General features: G+C 40.4%; 1 protein-coding gene across 1 annotated transcript; it reads right to left on the reverse strand.

Annotated features, from left to right (window-relative positions):
* Positions 1–452: 452 nt before the first annotated feature.
* LOC109035920 (SET and MYND domain-containing protein 4) lies at positions 453–17,254 on the reverse strand. Its single transcript, XM_019049765.2, has 9 exons — positions 14,431–17,254; positions 12,399–12,543; positions 11,001–11,173; positions 8,766–8,991; positions 7,613–7,829; positions 4,259–4,427; positions 1,892–2,114; positions 1,096–1,435; positions 453–688 (listed from the first exon to the last, which is right to left on the reverse strand). Exons 1-9 carry the CDS (start codon positions 14,738–14,740, stop codon positions 485–487), a joined length of 2,007 nt encoding a protein of 668 aa, XP_018905310.2. The 5' UTR covers positions 14,741–17,254; the 3' UTR covers positions 453–484.
* Positions 17,255–17,301: the final 47 nt, after the last annotated feature.

Below are 17,301 nucleotides of genomic sequence, written 5' to 3' on the forward strand. Positions count from 1 at the left end.
GTTTTATCAAAAGAATTTATTACAACAGCTTGGACATATTTGTATTTAAAAAAATTTTAAATTTGAGTCTCGAAGGGTAATGCTTGAAATACCATACATTTGGTGCCGCCCAAATTCCGGTATTTCATGATATGATGTTCCTCACGATCTCCTGAGCACGATAAGCCTTTAAAATCAAACTCTCTACATGCCAGTGTCAAGAAATTGGGGTTGAAAAGGGAACTTTTCGAGCTTTTTACTGCTTTTTCTGATGTAGATGAGGGACTGTTGCCATGTGAGTTTGGATGCTGCACCGCATTGCACGCTTTATCATTAGGCTGCCTTAAATCCTCATTAATATGAGCTATTTATGTCCTCGCCTTTTGAGTGCTATTCCCGATTCATAATGATACCCACCCTGTGAGGAACACACATTGAATACAACTTGATGAAATAACTTTAACTCATTCGTGTATAATTTTCCGTCAACCTGTAAAATTTCTTTTTATTTAATTTTTGGCTCTACAAATTTATTACCAAGGTGCAGGAAGCAGGTTTTGATGGCTTGCTGACAGAGAATGTATCCTTTGAACGGAGGTGCCAAAATATCATGAAGAAGTTGTAGTAATTCAAGGAATGTTGCCAAAGCTTTTTTCACATTGCCCCGGTCGAAAAATTGTTGACCCTCTGTAAATTTACTGTCAGTATCCTGGAAGATAAAGAAACAAATTAAAAAAATTTAATTGTGAGGATCACCCATGTGTATCAAAAATCGGTGGGGCCCCTTAAATCAGTAGATAGGCAGCATGTAAACCAATTTTGAATCTAAGTGTTCTTATCGTAAAGAGCTGTACCTACAGATGATCTGCAAGAACGCAACGTAGTGCGCATTCACTTTTGCCTGATACTCTAAGCCTCACCACGAAGGTAGTTTAGTTCAATCAGCCAAGCCTAGCTTGGTTTGACATTCTTCATTTTCAGTTGTTTTAGATGGTCCACTTAGTCCAAAACCCATGGATGAGAAAGCTCTGGCCCCCCGAACATAGGTTTATCAGTTAATTTCACAAATTACATCATGCTAATTAATTTGAAATGACAAAGGTGTTTTCCTCTAACCTGTAACACTTTGAGTCCTTTGATAATATTGGTGACTTTCTTGCACACTTGACACGTTATTAAGAACTCGAGGGTCTGAGATGGAACAACGATGATGTTGGAGCAATTCTTTGATTCACATCTAAACCTCATACTGGCTTCATCGTTCATCTCTTCGAATGTTGGCCAGTTCTCAGTGCAGGCAATGCATTCACATGTGAACCAATATTGATCTTTCAGTGTCTTCTGCCGTTCCTCTCGCTCGGCTCTCGTGAATATCGGTCCATAGTTCTCCGCTACCATTTCGTCTTTTTTCATGTCTTTAATTGCATTCACAATAACTCTATTACCATCAAAATATCTGCAAGAAAATTAATTAATTTGTAATTCGTCGGAAAAAGCATGTGAGACAATGGAAATACTCCGGGAAGTATAGTAAGCTAACTAATTTTCAATTTTTTTTTCAGCTTCCTAATGACGTAAAAATTGACTTTCCAACTAATTGACTGTTTGATATCTGAAGAGACGAGAAATTTTGGAGATAATATCTAAAAATTATGAAGGAAAAATTCATCTCCTCTTTTTTAACTTTTTTTTTATTATATTTATGTATTATTTTTTTTTGAAGGCACTTAAGTGACCCCAAGCTGATAGACGTCACCAAAAGTAGAATGGAAGTGATCGGAGGTAAGGTTGGATTGTGTCGCGTAGGATAGTTAATCGATAGATTATTACTTCGTCATTTGCAACAAACATAGAGATGAAAGCAAAGAAATAACAATAGAGTGTGATTAGTTTTTAGAAGATATCCTTTTACCTTACAACAGAGGGATCACACGAATGATTGAAGAGTGCCAAAGTAGGAAAAATTGCGGCTCCCAGGTATTTTCCTCGCCCGTCGTTGAGTGTTGCTTTTTCAGGGATGATCAGCTCAGAAACTTCATGGACATTAAACTGCAAGAGTTGTAGATGACGGAGTATGAGACCGCCAATGAATGTTTCGTCATCAGTTAATGCTCCCTGGTCACCATAAGGAATCACTAAAAAGCAAATATCCAATTTTATCAGGCCCCTATGCTCATCACTTGGTATACAGTGGCATAAAAACTACAAAGCCCAATTCTTCGCGTGCACCCCCCCCCCCTCCTCCTCCTCCCTCCGTCACCCAAAGAGACGGGGTTGCGATTGTTCCGATCACGTTGCGGTTTGATACGAGACTTTACTGCGGTGATTGTGAAGAGAGCAGTAAGTGCATGCTGGGATGAACCTCGAGACACGTAAAAGCATGTGCTAACCGTAGCTCATACAAGATGCACTTACTGCTCTCTTTGCTACCGCGGCAGTATAGGGGTAAAGCTGAGCGTCAAGTAGCATTTTACACGTTTCCGAGTACTTTTGCATCTTTTTTTCTTCGTTGCCGTTTCTCAAATACTACTTCAACTGCTGGGAATGGCTCACACGAGCGAGCATTTCCACTCGCACTAAATGCATCTTCTTCCTGAATTGACATATGTATTTTATCTATTTTTTTATTTTATTTTTTAAAGTGGAGAGATTTCGACACAAGTGTTATCAAACGTAACGAAAAATCCCGAAATCAGCGGTACCTACGCCTTTCGTTTTAAAGTAAAATTCAGAGGAGCGGTAATCAGAAAATTTCTTTAAAATAAAATCCCCGTATAATCCAGTCCGAAGATAGGGAGTACTATTTCCGTTTGAAAAACTCGAAAAATAAGATAGGTAAGCCCAAATCCCCTTCCAAGAAAAATAAATGCCCTAAATTTGAGCTTCGGGGGCTTAAAAATACGTATCCCATTTTATTTCCTGACGTCAATTTATTTTAACAATGGCTGGTCAGGTTTTTCCAGGTCTGTTTCATCTCCCCGGAAAGTGTGCATCCCATGGCCAGGTGATTTCAAATACCTTATAGACACAAAGAAGGGAAATCGACGGTGTAAGTTAGCAAGTACGTATCTCGGTTTGCGACGTGGCAGACTTCCTGCGATACTTCATTCTTTAAATGGAAAACTACTCAACGGCAATTCTGAAAAACTGTCATGATTTCATGGCCGGATTTACCTTCTTGCCGCCTATGGGCCGCGCCTGTATTTTGCCGCCCTCTTCTCATTCATTTTGAAACATCGATAAAAACCATCAAGTGAACGTGCCGGAGGGAGAAGGGTGCATAAGACACGTTCACTCGTGTTGGACACATTTTTTGCGTAAGCCCTGTCAACACTACTAGCAAAAGTTTACGGAACTTCGCGCGAAAGTTCAGTTCCGTAAACGTATCTCTGTGTGGACAAGGCCTTTCATTTGTAAGAAATGAACTAAATAATCAAGAAAGAACAAACATAAATGTGGTTTAATAATTTTAACTTCCGCCGCCGTGTCGCGCTGGTCACGCTGTGTTTGGCGCAATGCGTGAAGTATTCGTGTAGTCTTATAGGCACTGTGCGTTTCACGCTGCGCCGACCGCTGTTGACCGTACCGTGTTTGCCGCAATGCGTGAAGTATTCATGCGGGCTCGTAGGCGCTAATATGTGTTACATGCCGACCGCCGCGTCGAGGGCTTCTCATTTTCATCTCAAGTCCTCGTCATCATTACTCATTGTGCCGCGCCGCTCCAGGCCAAATTACGTGTTTGGTTTCTCTCTTAACTCAACTAATTAAAGGTGCTAATTAAAGGTTTTATATCACCGAAATACGACAAAATTAGAAATGAATGAACTCTCAGGAAATGAGAGATTTTTTCACCTTTTCTTGTTTGTAATTTTTTTCTGAATCCGATTTTTTTGTTCCTGCATTTAAAAAAATTGCAAACTTTGCCGCCCCCTAATTTTGCCGCCATGGACCGCGGCCCATGTGGCCACCCCCTTAATCCGGCCCTGCATTATTTTTTCCTTCTCTGTGGGAAGAAAATTCTCCGAAAACTGCAAGGAATGATGTCGATTTGTCGTTCCCCTTTAAAAAAAAATAAAATAGGAACGGAGATTTTCAAACACTGCAAACGAGATACGGGATTGCGGACTTACACCGTCGATAACTAACATTGGACCATGAAATTCCAGCCATCCTGAGAAAAGATAGATAGAAAAAGAAGTTCTTATCAATTCGCGGACTTGGTGAAGTTTCGTTTCACAAACAGCAATTTTCCTAGTAAAAATACATCAGTGATGGTTACCTAATTGTGGAAAGTATTTTGCAGCTCGCAAGCATTTGAAAAGAAAAACTGCCATGTGCGCCCGGTGTAAAAAGTCCTCAGCCGTCCGCGAGGAGTCATGTCGCACCAGGTCATAAACGCTCAAGTAGTTCGCCTCGGAGTTTTTGTCCGACTCCCCGAAGTCCCTGGCCTGCAAGTTCAGAGCTTACTTGATTGCATTGTCATTGTGTACCCACGAAACATACTGACGATTACTCGTATTTTTCTGTAGGAATAAAGTCATGTGGAGTTCATCTCTAATCGACTTTTTTGCTCAAGGACATATGGACTGCATTTTGCAATTTGGACCTATAAATTCCGGCCCGGTTTAAAAACAACGTATGTGCCATTAGTTTCCCTATGCACATAAGTGTTTTTTCAGATGAGCCAGAATTTATAGGTCCAAATTGCTAAATGCAGTCCATATATGGTGTAACCATTAAATCGTAAAAAAAAGAAAAAGAAAAAAAAACAGATTTTTGCCCGTTGCAAAAATTTATATTCTACAGAATGGAGCAACAGGGTGTCTACAAGTCCGGAATTGCCGGAAATGCACTGATTTTTTAAGAGCGGTCCGGAAGTACTGAAAAAGTGCGGAAATTCCGCAAGGAGGTCCAGAATTTTTTTCGCAATTTGAGCGAGAAATTCAACTTTTTGAAATTTTTCGAATTTAGTCAATTAGAGGTACTGAAAAAGTACTGAATTCTTCTATAAAGGAGGTACTGAATTTCTCAGGAGTGGAATGGAAAAGTACTCCGTAAAAGTACCCTGGTAAAAATGGCAAGTGCTCAGATCAGTAGCACTTGCCTTTGGAACAGACCTAAGCACTGATGTCAGTGCTGCCGGGCGCTGATCTGCTACCTCAGTGTTAGGTCTGTTCCAAAGGCAAGTGCCTCTGATGTAAGTGGCACTGACCTAAGTGTCTCAGACGTAAGCGGAGTGGAAACTCCCAGAAATACTGTACAGGCAAAAATTTCGTTAATTACCGATCTGCCAGGTACGTTAAGTCACTATTTGACGATCAGGGAGGGCTGCTGTGAGTTTTCAATCCCAAGCAAGTATCACAATCTTCAGGGGACATCGCTCGTTCCCATGCGGTCTCCAATCTAAGTACTAACTACGCCCGACGTAACTTAACTTCGGTGATCGTCCTAGCGATTGAACCACTACACTTCCTGCGCGTGTACGTGTTAGGGGCGTAATTTTACCATTTCAGGGCCCCCATTGGAGTAATTTTGCCAGCAAATGATGATTTTGTCTTTGAATGTGAATCCGATACTTAATTTTTCTATTATTCTTTTTTAATCAATCAACATGTAAATGAAGTTTTGTAAGTTACGTTTCTTTGAAAAAAAAAATGGATCGCACTAAAATTCAAAATTAAAGCTAATGATGCAAAAAAAATAATGAAAGTTGAAATTATACAAAAAATATAAATTAGCAGATACAAAAATTGAAAGTAAAGGAGTAAAAAAGTTAGAAAAGAATTGAAAATAAAGTAGGAAAATTTTAAAAAAAATTGAGACTGAAACATTTTAAAAACAGTTAAGACTGAAAAAAATTAAAACCAAATTTAAAACTATTATTTTTTTATAAAAAAATAATAATGCTTAAATAAATATATCTAAATACATATTTAAGCGGTGATAATATTTTTATCGATCTCATTTTTTGTTGTGTTTTAATTATTTAAGTGCCATCTTAAACGAAGAGGGTAAAACAAATTATTCAAGAGTGTGGCTACTTAAACTAGTTTTCCTTCCCTCTTAAAAAATCCCACCTTCTACAAAATATGCCTCTCTGAAAGATAAAGTTTGTGGTCCCCGTGTCCCGAGGAAATATTCCCCCACGAAAATGAAATAGGGTGGGGGAAGGGGGAGCCATCTCTACTTTTTGGGAGTGAGTGCGGTTCGATTAAGATTGATGTCAGAGACTTACCCTCTGAACCAAGTCCTGACCTCAGTCCCGCTTACCTCAGAGACATCTCTGCACTTAGGTAAGTCTTTCTCCCGACGTCAGTGCCTCTTACCTCAGTGCTGACTTCTTGGGTAAGTGCTTTAACACTTACGTCAGAGAAAACTGAACTGACCTCAGAGCAAATTGCACTGACCTCAGTGGAAAATTCACTGACCTAACACTTGCCATTTTTACCAGGGTACTCATTTTTGGCCCACCTGCAGTTTTAGTAGACACTCTGAGCAAAGGCATCAGGCATAGGCCATTGAAGTTTTACTACAGCAACCCTCGAGACTTCCAGGCGTGCAACAGCCAATTTATTCCATATCGACGGCAGAACTACGAAAACGTTTTTACAGTGGAACCCGGTCGGATTATCTGCGGTTCGGACTATCCGCGGTCGTCTGGAGCACTGATAATTTGTTCTCTTGGATGAAAAAAGGGTGAGAGAGGTGGTCAAAAGATTGATGAATGCCCCGAAATTAGTCCCTTCAATTTTTGAACATACAACACGCACATCCGTGGAACACAAATAGTTGCATCAAGGCGTTATTAACAACTCTGTGTTGTCCTTGTAAAAAAAGGCAGCGCCTTCAACTTTTAAATATGCAACACATACATCCAAGGTGCTGCAACTAAAATTAAAATAGAAAAAGTTTGTAAAGTCTTATTTAAAACTTCGAACAGGGAAAAGGATTTTTTATCTAAGTACTGGGAAAAATTACGTGAATTTTCATTTCGATACACTGTTGCGTCGCAAAAGGAAATGCACTTACGCGTCTTTGCAGTTTCACCGTCGATATGAGAAATTATCTAAAATTTTATAAAATAGTAGCCAGCGACCGATTAAAATTGACCGATTGTCGGCCTTCTGCGTGTTAGTGGTTGCAGCGCTTGCCCTATGGTGGGGAGGTCTCGGGTTCGATTCCCGGCCAGGTGTCCCTGGCGTCCCAAGTTAGATGGTTAGCAACAACGTTTAGGTACCTGGGACTGGCAAGGGACGGCAAGCGAGAGCGCCCCCCCCCCCCTCCCCGGTATATTCGAAGTGTAAAAAAAAAATTGTCATTCCTTTCCTCATGTGAGAGATATATCGTCTTGCCTCAAAAACAACCTTTTTTGACGCTTTCAATTTTTTTCCGCAACCGTGACTAAATTGAATTTTTTTCGGAACACAACGTTATCGGTTTCATCCGTGCCGTCCCAACTCTCTTGTTCAAAATGCTGTTTTTGGGTTGCTCCTGCCAATTTTCCATACATGAGCTTTTTAAGATTAAGCTTTTGTTAAAACGTATCTCGGCACTCATCTCGCTTTTTTAAAACGTATCTTGGCACTCATCTCGTTTTTCCTTTCAAAAGTATACTAGATTCTATTCTCTTTACCTGTTCGAGAAGAGGCTTGATTTTTATAAAATACTCCAGAGGGTGTTGCATTATTAGTCGGATAGCTATGAGGCATGTAATCGATGCTTTGGATGCCCAAAGCTGTTTTAACACTTTGCATTCATACTGATGGTAGGAATCCAGTGCTTGCGTTCGGCAAGTTTTGGAACAAAATGCAATGACGCAGCAATATTTGCATGGTATCGCAGCAAGGAACCTGTGGATAGTCAAAACAAACAATAGAAAAAACATCATTGGACAGTTCTTAAATAATTACTTATCGAGGTCGAAGGGTGTAAACCGATATGCAGGGATTAAGGTGGGAGTATATTATACCGTAGATAATTAAAAATTACCGACATAAATGAAGCTGTTCGCTTGGACCCTTGGGGTTGGGAGGTGAAACTAGAGGGCAAGGGGCTAGTTTTGGGATTTGATGGTAGTGGGAGAGGAGGAGGGCTAAAACAGAGGTTGATCCAGAAATTTGGCAACACCGGATCTCCTCCATTTAAACCTATGCTAAATAATCTATCCTTGTCAGAAAACCTGGCCCCTCCAAGAATCGATACATTTCCATAGGCTTAAATGAAAAAAATACAGTAGAGTCTCGATTATACGCGATTCGGATTATCCGCGGACTGTGGAGCGGACTGTTTTTTTTTTTACTTTTTCTATTTCTTTTGAAAGCGACTGGGACCGAATGAAGAAATTCGGGATCATTCCTTTCCTCTTCATCTCGTCTCACCTCTTTAGGTAACGTTTATTGATTCTTAGTTAATAATTTTATTCATTTCTAATGCATGGCAAGTGTCTGTATTGATTCCTTTAAAATACAGTCTTTCCGATGACTTTTTTCGGTCGTCTTGCGTAGATTCTGATTATCCGCGATTTTCGATTATCCGCGATTTTCGATTATCCGGGATTTTCAATTATCCGCGAATTTCGATTATCCGCGATTTTCGATTATCCGCGGTACCTCCGGTCCAAATTATCGCGGATAATCGAGACTCTACTGTACAATGTTGTCAATTTGCTGGATTCTCCAATGGGCTAAAAACCTTTTGCATGGGGACTCAGGGAAACTCGGCCGTCACGCCACTGGATCTAGCCCCAGCGATTTTGCAGTGAGTTTTAGGTATATGTGCCCACCTACCTTTTAAAACAATGAAAACAGTGGGTTCCAGCGTTCTCCTCCAAAAGCACAGCACTGTAAGGTTTTTCTATTAAAATTGTCGAGCCGACTGCAATTCGTCGTTTTGCCTCCGCGTATCTACCTAATTGGTCATTCTTCCTGAAGTGAACAGCTGCGCTCACAGACGGAAATGCTGGATTCACTCCATAGTCCATTTCGTAGGTCTCAGATTTTTTCTTTCGGCATTCTAGAAGCAAGATTACAGTCACGATTCACGTGATAATCTGATTTTCCTAACTCAAAGAAGGTTTAATGTACTTGATTATAATATTGGAAACTCAAATAGAGGGGAAGTTAAAATCGGCTGCGAAAAATGATTCATAAAAAGCATCACGCTCCTTTTCCTCAACGCACTATACTTTCCTCGTGATTCGTCTTATCTACGTAAAATTAGGAAGATGAAAAATAAGAAAGGGAAACGCTTATAAGATAGCGCTCTGCCACGCGTATATCATATAACACTTCAATTAAAGTAGTGACGAAACCCTGCTGGCCGCCAACTCTTTTTTTTCTACTTACGGCTCTATTCCTGGGGTAATTTGCTAATATATACAACTATTGCAGCTCCTGAGGAGCTGCTTTTGCCTATCTTGCCAATTGGCCCTAGTAAAAATTGGCGATAGGAGCTGCGTTTCAAAATACCATAGGAGTTCTTATAGCCAACTGAAGAAGGCGATAGAAAATCATATAGATGGCTGTAGAAATTGGAAAAAATCATACGGCCGGGCTGTACACGAAGCGATAAAAAATTATACAGCCGGGCTTTACACTTTATCGCCTGGCTGTTGCTTTTCCGCCATCGGCTATAAAAGGCTATAAGAAATTATGTAGAAATTCGTGTGATTTGTAAATCCTTAAGTTTGTACGGAATCACCTTAATATTTACAAAACGCACATTATATTTTCCTTTACTACATATTTTTTTCATCAATGAAAATGAGAATAATCCAAACAGAGTGTGCAAACATTTCAAAGTCATGAGTTGAAAAACGCTGACTCCACGAGATTAAATATTAGAGCCTAACACAAAGCGGAGCGGCGGCGCACTGGCGTCTACAAACCTAACAGGGATACTTCACGCATTGCGCAATGCGTGAAGTATCCCTGTTAGGTTTGAAGGCGCCAGAGTGCGCGTTTCGCGCTGGCTGCCCGCCTGCCGCGCCGCGCCGTAGCGTACCGCGGCGCTTGAAGCAACTATTTCACGCAAGAGGTATTGCACAGTATCATACGAAATTGCAGGCGCTCCAACACGTTAGGAATGGCAGGCATCCCTCAAAAGTACGGAGCTTTCCTCGCAAAATAAATCAAGATACTACAGCCCGAAAAGAGAGCGGTAGTCCAAAAACTCACCAAGTCCTAGCATCCGTAATTTGTAACGTTTATGCATACACTTCATCGCCAGGCTGTTGCTTAGTCGCCATCGGCTACTGAAGGCTACAAGAAATTGTTTTGCCGGCTATATAAGCTATTGGAAATCTTACAGCCGGCTGTAGGTCTATGGTATTTTGGAACACAGATTCTACTGCCAATTTTTACCAGGGGAAGGCTAATCCTGTGACTCCTCCGCAAATTATGTGCATCATAGATGCTTTGAAGTTTATTTTTCCATAATATAACTCAGTGGGAAAAAACCCCGTAGACTTTTGAAGAAAGTAAAAAATAATGTACACAATTAGCATACTGATACAGATCGTGGATAGAGTTACCCAAGTAGCAGTGATCACGATAAATAGCGATTTTATCGGTTGGTTATCGCGATTATATCGGTGGCAATACATCGAGATATTGTCGCACTAAAAATTGCGATGTAGGTATGGCGATGAAGTTGCTACACATCGCAATTTTTAGTTCAATAAAATCGTGATCAATTTTCGTAGATAAAATCGAGATTAATTCGCCGTTATCGCGATTTTTATTTCGAAAATATCGCGATAGATTGTCGGGCGATAAAGCGCGATTTCAACGCGATAGGATCGAGGGTAATCGCTCAGATATTGATGATCCTGGCGATTTTATCGCTGATAAAATCGCAATATATAGCGATTTTCCCGTTGAGAAATGGTACTTGGGTGACGACGTGCTAAATATACTTATAGTGCATACATTCGAGGCGAATGAGTCAATGGAGCTGTATGCAAAGAGGTCCTTATCCTCGTAGTTTCGATACGTTTTGCAAATTATACTAAAAATACTTACCATCTGAAATGTTCTTATCCTTTGTCATCATGGCAATCATTATTTGGATATTCGTTTGTGCCTTTCTCCGTTCCTCTACTGGACCCTTTGCATCATCCAGAGCAACGAATGTCTTTCTAAACGCATCTAAGGCAGATTTGTGTTGTTTCATTGCCAACAAGCATCGAGCTTTCCTTCGGAAGAAAAAAACGAGCAATCATAAGAGAGATCATCTATACTTTTTAAGATTATTCGAGCAATAAGTACTTTCAGACATCAAAATGTATTGAATAGGCCCGTCAATCTGGCATTTTCCGGGAAAATCAATGTATTGAAGGTTTTTTTGCGGAAACGTGTTGCAATAGGCTGCCAGACAACATAACAAAAGTTTACCGGAATCGGCTGTCCGCTGAAGCCACCATCTCGAAAAAAAAAAGGGGGGGGGGGCAAATATGCCGCCGGCGCGCGGCGACCGGTTTTTCGCTTATATCTCAAATTAATCAATCATACGAATTAATGTTATCGAACCTTTTACAAGGAGCGTACTTAAAATTTTCTGTTAGAAACTCCACACATTTATTATTTTGTGACCTCCGGTTTATGAGATATAATCGCGGTAGTTCTCTGCGGCTGGGAAAGTCGAATTGTGATTGCGGTAGCGCTTTTGCCACGAAATATGCAATCAATCTTATCAAGATTTTCAAATTCTTTAAGAAATTTAGTTTTACTTTCTTAGGTAAGAACTTATTTTCTTGTTTGCGCGAATCTGCTCTTCTTTCGACCTTTTCAAAATCTTCAGTGCATATGCAATTCTTTACTGGCAAAATAAACGCTGTCTCTTTACGTCAAAATCTTACTCCGGTGGAAGTTTTTTTTTCACGCGGGAAAATTTACTCGCATTAAGTACCTAAGTGGTCGATTCTGGTTTTCATTTAATTTTCGATGGACTCTTTATCCGAATAGTTTTGCCTGCCTTCTGCATAAACCGCTTCATCAAATTTACCTAGCCATTCTTCACACTTATTTTCTCTCTTCTGTTCTTACAGTTTCTTTCAAATCTAATGCTGTATCAATTCTTGCCAATCTCGCCAAACATAGTGTGGCCGCCGCGCCGGTTTGACGCCTACAAGACTGCAGGAATACTTCACGCGTTGCGCCAAACACAGTGCGGTCGCTGGTCGGCGTGTAGACGCATATTTTAGCGCCTAAGAGACTGTAGGAATACTTCACGCATTGCGCGTTCACTACAATGCGCGCTTTCATAGTTGAAAATTCGTAATATCGCGGTCTACAGTGCACATCCCCCCTCCCCCAATTTCCATATCTTTATCCGGGGCCAACTTCCTTATTTCATGGGCAATTATATATTAAGCTCTCTTGATAAATATGCTGTGCTGAAATTTTCAAATAAAGACTTACCTTTCAAGTATTTTGTGACTCATGGCTTTCGGATAGTCATTTTCAATAGCCAAATCAATGTCATTAATGCTCAGTTCGTGTTCTCCTAGATGATAGAGTGCAGCAGAGCGATTAGCATAGACGATTGCCAATTGAGATCTGGTCTCTGTTACAAATTACATAAGGTGGTGGGTATCAGTAAAAATCGGGGAATATCTAGACATTTAATGTCATTGAGAAAAATCAAGGAAGTACATACATTTATCAGGCAAATCGATATTGGTTCAGGAAATTTCTTGCACCATTGGTAAGAACGTTTACACAGTTCGGCCTTTCGTGCTATATCGTAAGCCTCTCACAGATTCATCCGTTTCCAGGCTCGTTCTCACTGATTTTTCTTTTTTTCTTCTTTTTTCCAATTTTTCCTTTACCTTGAGTCAAGAGTACTTATCTTTCCTTGTCTAACTTTTCAAGAGTCTGGACTCTGGCTCCAAGAAACTTTTTTTTCCCAGTGGAATTTATTGCAAGTCGGAGGTTGACCGGCTCTTCGATGGGGTCCCTAGTAAAAATTGGCGATAAAGAGCTGCGTTTCAAAATACCACATGAATTCTTATAGCCGACTAAAGAAGGCTACAGAGAATCATATAGCTGGCTGTAGAATGCAGAGAAAATCATACGGCCGGGCTATACGAAGCCAAAAAAAAAAATAATGCAGCCGGGCTATAGTTCCTATCGTCGGGCTTTACACTTTATCGCCTGGCTGTTGCTTTTTTGCCATCGATTATAAAAGGCTACAAGAAATTGCGTAGAAATTCGTGTGCTTTGGAAATCATTTTTGATACGGAACCACCTTAATATTGACAAAACACACATTTACATTTTCCTTTAATAATTTTTTTTTTTTTTTTAATGAGAACAATCCATACAGGATGTGCAAACATTTCAAAATCATGAGTTGAATAAAGCTGACTCCGCCAGATTAAATATTAGAGTCTAACACAAAGCGGAGCGGCGACGCACTGGCGCCCACAAACCTAACAGGGATACTTCACGCATTGCGCAACGCGTGAAGTATCCCTGTTAGGTTTGTAGGCGTCAATGCGCGTTCCGCGCTGGCTGCCGCCCGCCTGCCGCGCCACGGCGCTTGAAGCAACTATTTCACACTAGAGGCATTGCACAGTATCATACGAAACTGAAGGCGCTCTAATATATTAGTAATGGCAGGTATCCATCAAAAGTACGGAGATTTCCTCGCAAAATAAATCAAGATACTACGGCCCAAAAAGAGAGCGGTAGTCCTAAAACTCACCAAGTCCTAGCATCCGTAATTAGTAACGCTTAGCATACACTTTATCGCCTGGCTGTCGCTTAGTCGCCCGGCTATAAAATGCTATAAGAAATTGTGTAGCCGGCTATAGAAGCTGTTGGAAATCTTACAGCTGGTTGTAGGTCTATGGTATTTTGGAACACAGATTCTACTGCCAATTTTTACCAGGGGTTGCGGGCAGGGGTGTCCAACGGGCGAGACATGTTGGGGGAGAATGCGCCCCCTCCCTCCCTCTAATCTCTTTGCATTATCTAACCATTTTTGACACAGTTTTTGACCATTCTGCCGCGTGCTAAGGAAGAACGCCGTATGAACATTCGAGAGTTGACAAATTTCCTTCGATAAAATGTTTATTTTTTAGGAAAATTATGAATATTTTTTTATGAAATTTTCAGACACTTTAGGTACATCAATTTCAAAGAAAAAATAGAATAAAAAATTGGCAGAAAAATATTCAAAAATTTTCCTGAAAATTAGTGATTTGCCAGGGTAAATTTGGCAACGCCTAAAGGCTCATGCTGCGTTTTTCCTTAGCACGGCAGTATTGAACACTTATCCATGCATTTAGAATACCCCCCTCCTTCTCCCACCCCAAAGACGATAAAATAAGGCTCCAAGGGTGCAAGGGGTGCGTATCAAAGCGAGGGCGCACTGGGACATGTCCTAGCGTACTCGAGTTCTTACTGATAAGAAATAATTCATAGATAACGTGTGTATTGATCTTACCTCTGTCATCTGGATGTTTCAATAGGCTTCTGTTGTAAAAGTTCAATGCAGTTGACATGTCTCCTGTTTTAAAAGCCAAATTCCCATCGAGTTTTAAGTGCTCTGCTGTCTCCATATTCTTCCCACAATCATCAGCTTCGATGATGGAGAATTGATCGAGTTTATCGCTCAAAGAATGGACGAATGCAAATCGCTCTGCGTCCGTCTTTAAGGACGAAAACGAGCTCATTTCTACATCCTTGAGACTTTTGCTCAGTCTTATGTGTTCCCTCCGGAAAAATCCAACTTTGTCATCAATATCCGCAAACATGGCTCCAAAGAAGGAAAGGAGGGATTAGGCACGGACTCTCTTAATTTTAAAACGCTAGGGTTGGCTCTCTATAACCCGATTGAGTCATCAAAGTTGATACGGCCAAATAGTAGGGAACATTTTTCGAGAACTTATCACTTTTCAAGGTAAGTACCTGCAAGGTCTCCGATGTGAAACGTGGCAAGAGGAATAACGAAAATTTCAGAGCTGAAGCACACTTTTTATTCCACTGTGCATCCGCGTGGCCACCGCACTGTAGGGGAGAGTGAATCTATTTATAGGGTTTTCTCTGCGAACGATCACCTATATCTATTTCTGTCTTTGACACCTCGAATCAAGCTGTACTAAAAGGATGACAAAGTTCAATGTATAATCTACCTACCAGATACTACATTTCCTTTTCTTCTCAAGTCCTCGTCATCATCACTATCTGCACCGCGCCGCTCCAGGCCAAATTGCGTGTTCAGTTTCTCTTTTAACTCGACTAATTGAAGGTGCTGTCTCTTGTATCACCGAAAGACGACAAAATTAGAAATTACTATACTTTCAGGAAATGAGAGATTTTGTCGAATTTTCTTATTTGTGATTTTTTTCTAAATCCGATTTTTTTTTATGCCTACATTTAAAAAAATTGCAAAATTTGCCGCCATGTGCCGCGGCCCATGTGGCCACCCCCTAAATCCGGCCCTGACGTATGGGCTAAGCAAACTTGAGCCTTACGCCCCGTAAATCGTCATGCTTTCCGGGAGAAGCCATCGGCGAGGCGGCGCGGCGCAGCGGTCGGCATGTAACACATATTAGCGCCTACAAGACTGCATGAATACTTCACGCATTGCGTCAGATACAGTGCGGTCAGTGTGAAACGCATAGCGCCGACAAGAATGCATGAATACTTCACGCAATGCGCCAAACACAGAGCGTTCAGCAGGCGGTCGGCGTGAAACGCAAAACGCCTACAAGACTGTAAGAATACTTCACGCATTGCGTCCAACACGGTATGCGGTCTGCGCGGCGGCGGAAGTCAAAATCATTGAACCACATATATGTTTGTCCTTTCATAATTTTTTCGTTCATTAATTACAAATGGAGGGCCTTGTCCGCACAGAGGTAGGTTTACGGAACTTAACTTTCGCCTAAAATTCCGTGAACTTTTGCTGGTAGTGTTGACGGGGCTTTCCCAAAAAATGTGTCCAACACGAGTAAACGCGTCTTGTGCGCCCCTCCCCCTCCGACACGTTCACTTAATGGTTTTTATTGATGTTTCAAAACGAATGAGAAGGGGGCGGGAAGTAGGTACTGCCATACGTTGTTTTTTCGTCAATCCCCTGGCCGCCCTAAGCCCCTATCCCCTCCCTTGAATTGAAAATAGTTTTTTTTGGTTCGACGGCAAGAATTCTGATTGGAGGAAAAGAGAGAACATAAATTGGGTTGAATTCATCAATTGGAAAGTAGGTAGGTATTTTAAGCTGAAAATATATAAAATAGCGTAATTTTTGTGCGGAAATGAATAAACTATTCCTGAGTAGGCATGATAACTGAGAAAATGTATTGGCATTTAAGAAATCCAACCTTTCTAATAATCTATATAGATCTTTTTCTAAGGGCTCTATTTATGGAGACTCCAAAGTTGCGATTTTGGATTTTCAATTTTGCTGTACTTAATTAAGGAATTAAAATGATGAAAATGATGGTATACTTTTTAAAAAAATAAGGGAAGTTCATTGGTGAAGCAACTCATTTCTCAAATTTTACAGCCATAATTCTTTTAAAGTACTCAAGTATATGTAAAAAAATTATTTTCTAAAATAATTAGAAGGGTAAAATTAAAATTATTCCTCTGAGAGTCAGTGGGTACTCGGAGACTTCTCATCTTTTTTACGATTTTGCTTTTATTCTTTGCAAAGATTCATGAGACCAAAAAAAAGCAGATGTGTGTTTACAAAACAGAACCACACAATACTTTTCAGAAAAGGGTTTTGACTCACAATAAGTAGAAATACAAAATCACAGCATAAAAGAGGAAAAAATACCACAAAACTTGTACACTTTTGAGGATGGTTCATGAAAGTTTGATCATTGCCAGAAGACGATTTACAGGTGACAAACTCGTAATTTTATCCTTTAAAATATTGTTAGATATTCAATAATGATTTCATTCAGATATTTGTGATGTTCCTACTTGAAAAAGGAACATTATCATATGGACTACATTTTGCAATTGCATGGTGTCTAGTTTTCTTGGCAAAGCTCATTCCCTCATTTTCCCCTGAATTTCAGGAGCTCATTCCCTGACGATGACGGATGTAGCCGAATAGCGCTCGGTCAGATTAGACCGCCAAATTTGAAAACGAAACAATCTATGGGTGGTTGGAGAAGAGATTCCCTGTTCCTGCAACAGATTCCCTGATTTTCCCCGTTAATTTTCATTCCCTGATCAATTCCGGTTTTTCCCGGTGTTTAAAAAACTAGACACCATGGAGAGCAACAATAACTGACTTAGTTTAGAAACAATGTATGTACCATTAATTTCCCTACGTACATAAGTGTTTTAACAGATGAGC

This window comes from Bemisia tabaci, chromosome 2 (assembly GCF_918797505.1).
Source record: "Bemisia tabaci chromosome 2, PGI_BMITA_v3".
Classification (NCBI taxonomy): Eukaryota; Metazoa; Arthropoda; class Insecta; order Hemiptera; family Aleyrodidae; genus Bemisia; species Bemisia tabaci.

Bases quoted from the DNA above. Each gene is read 5' to 3' on its own strand.
- LOC109035920 (XM_019049765.2), bottom strand. From the start codon at position 14,740: ATGTTTGCGGATATTGATGACAAAGTTGGATTTTTCCGGAGGGAACAC. The intron at 4,428-7,612 runs GTAAAGAGAATA...CTGAACTTGCAG, and splicing joins TCAAGCCTCTTCTCGAACAG to GCCAGGGACTTCGGGGAGTC. The intron at 1,436-1,891 runs GTAAAAGGATAT...ATTTTCTTGCAG, and splicing joins TGTGATCCCTCTGTTGTAAG to ATATTTTGATGGTAATAGAG.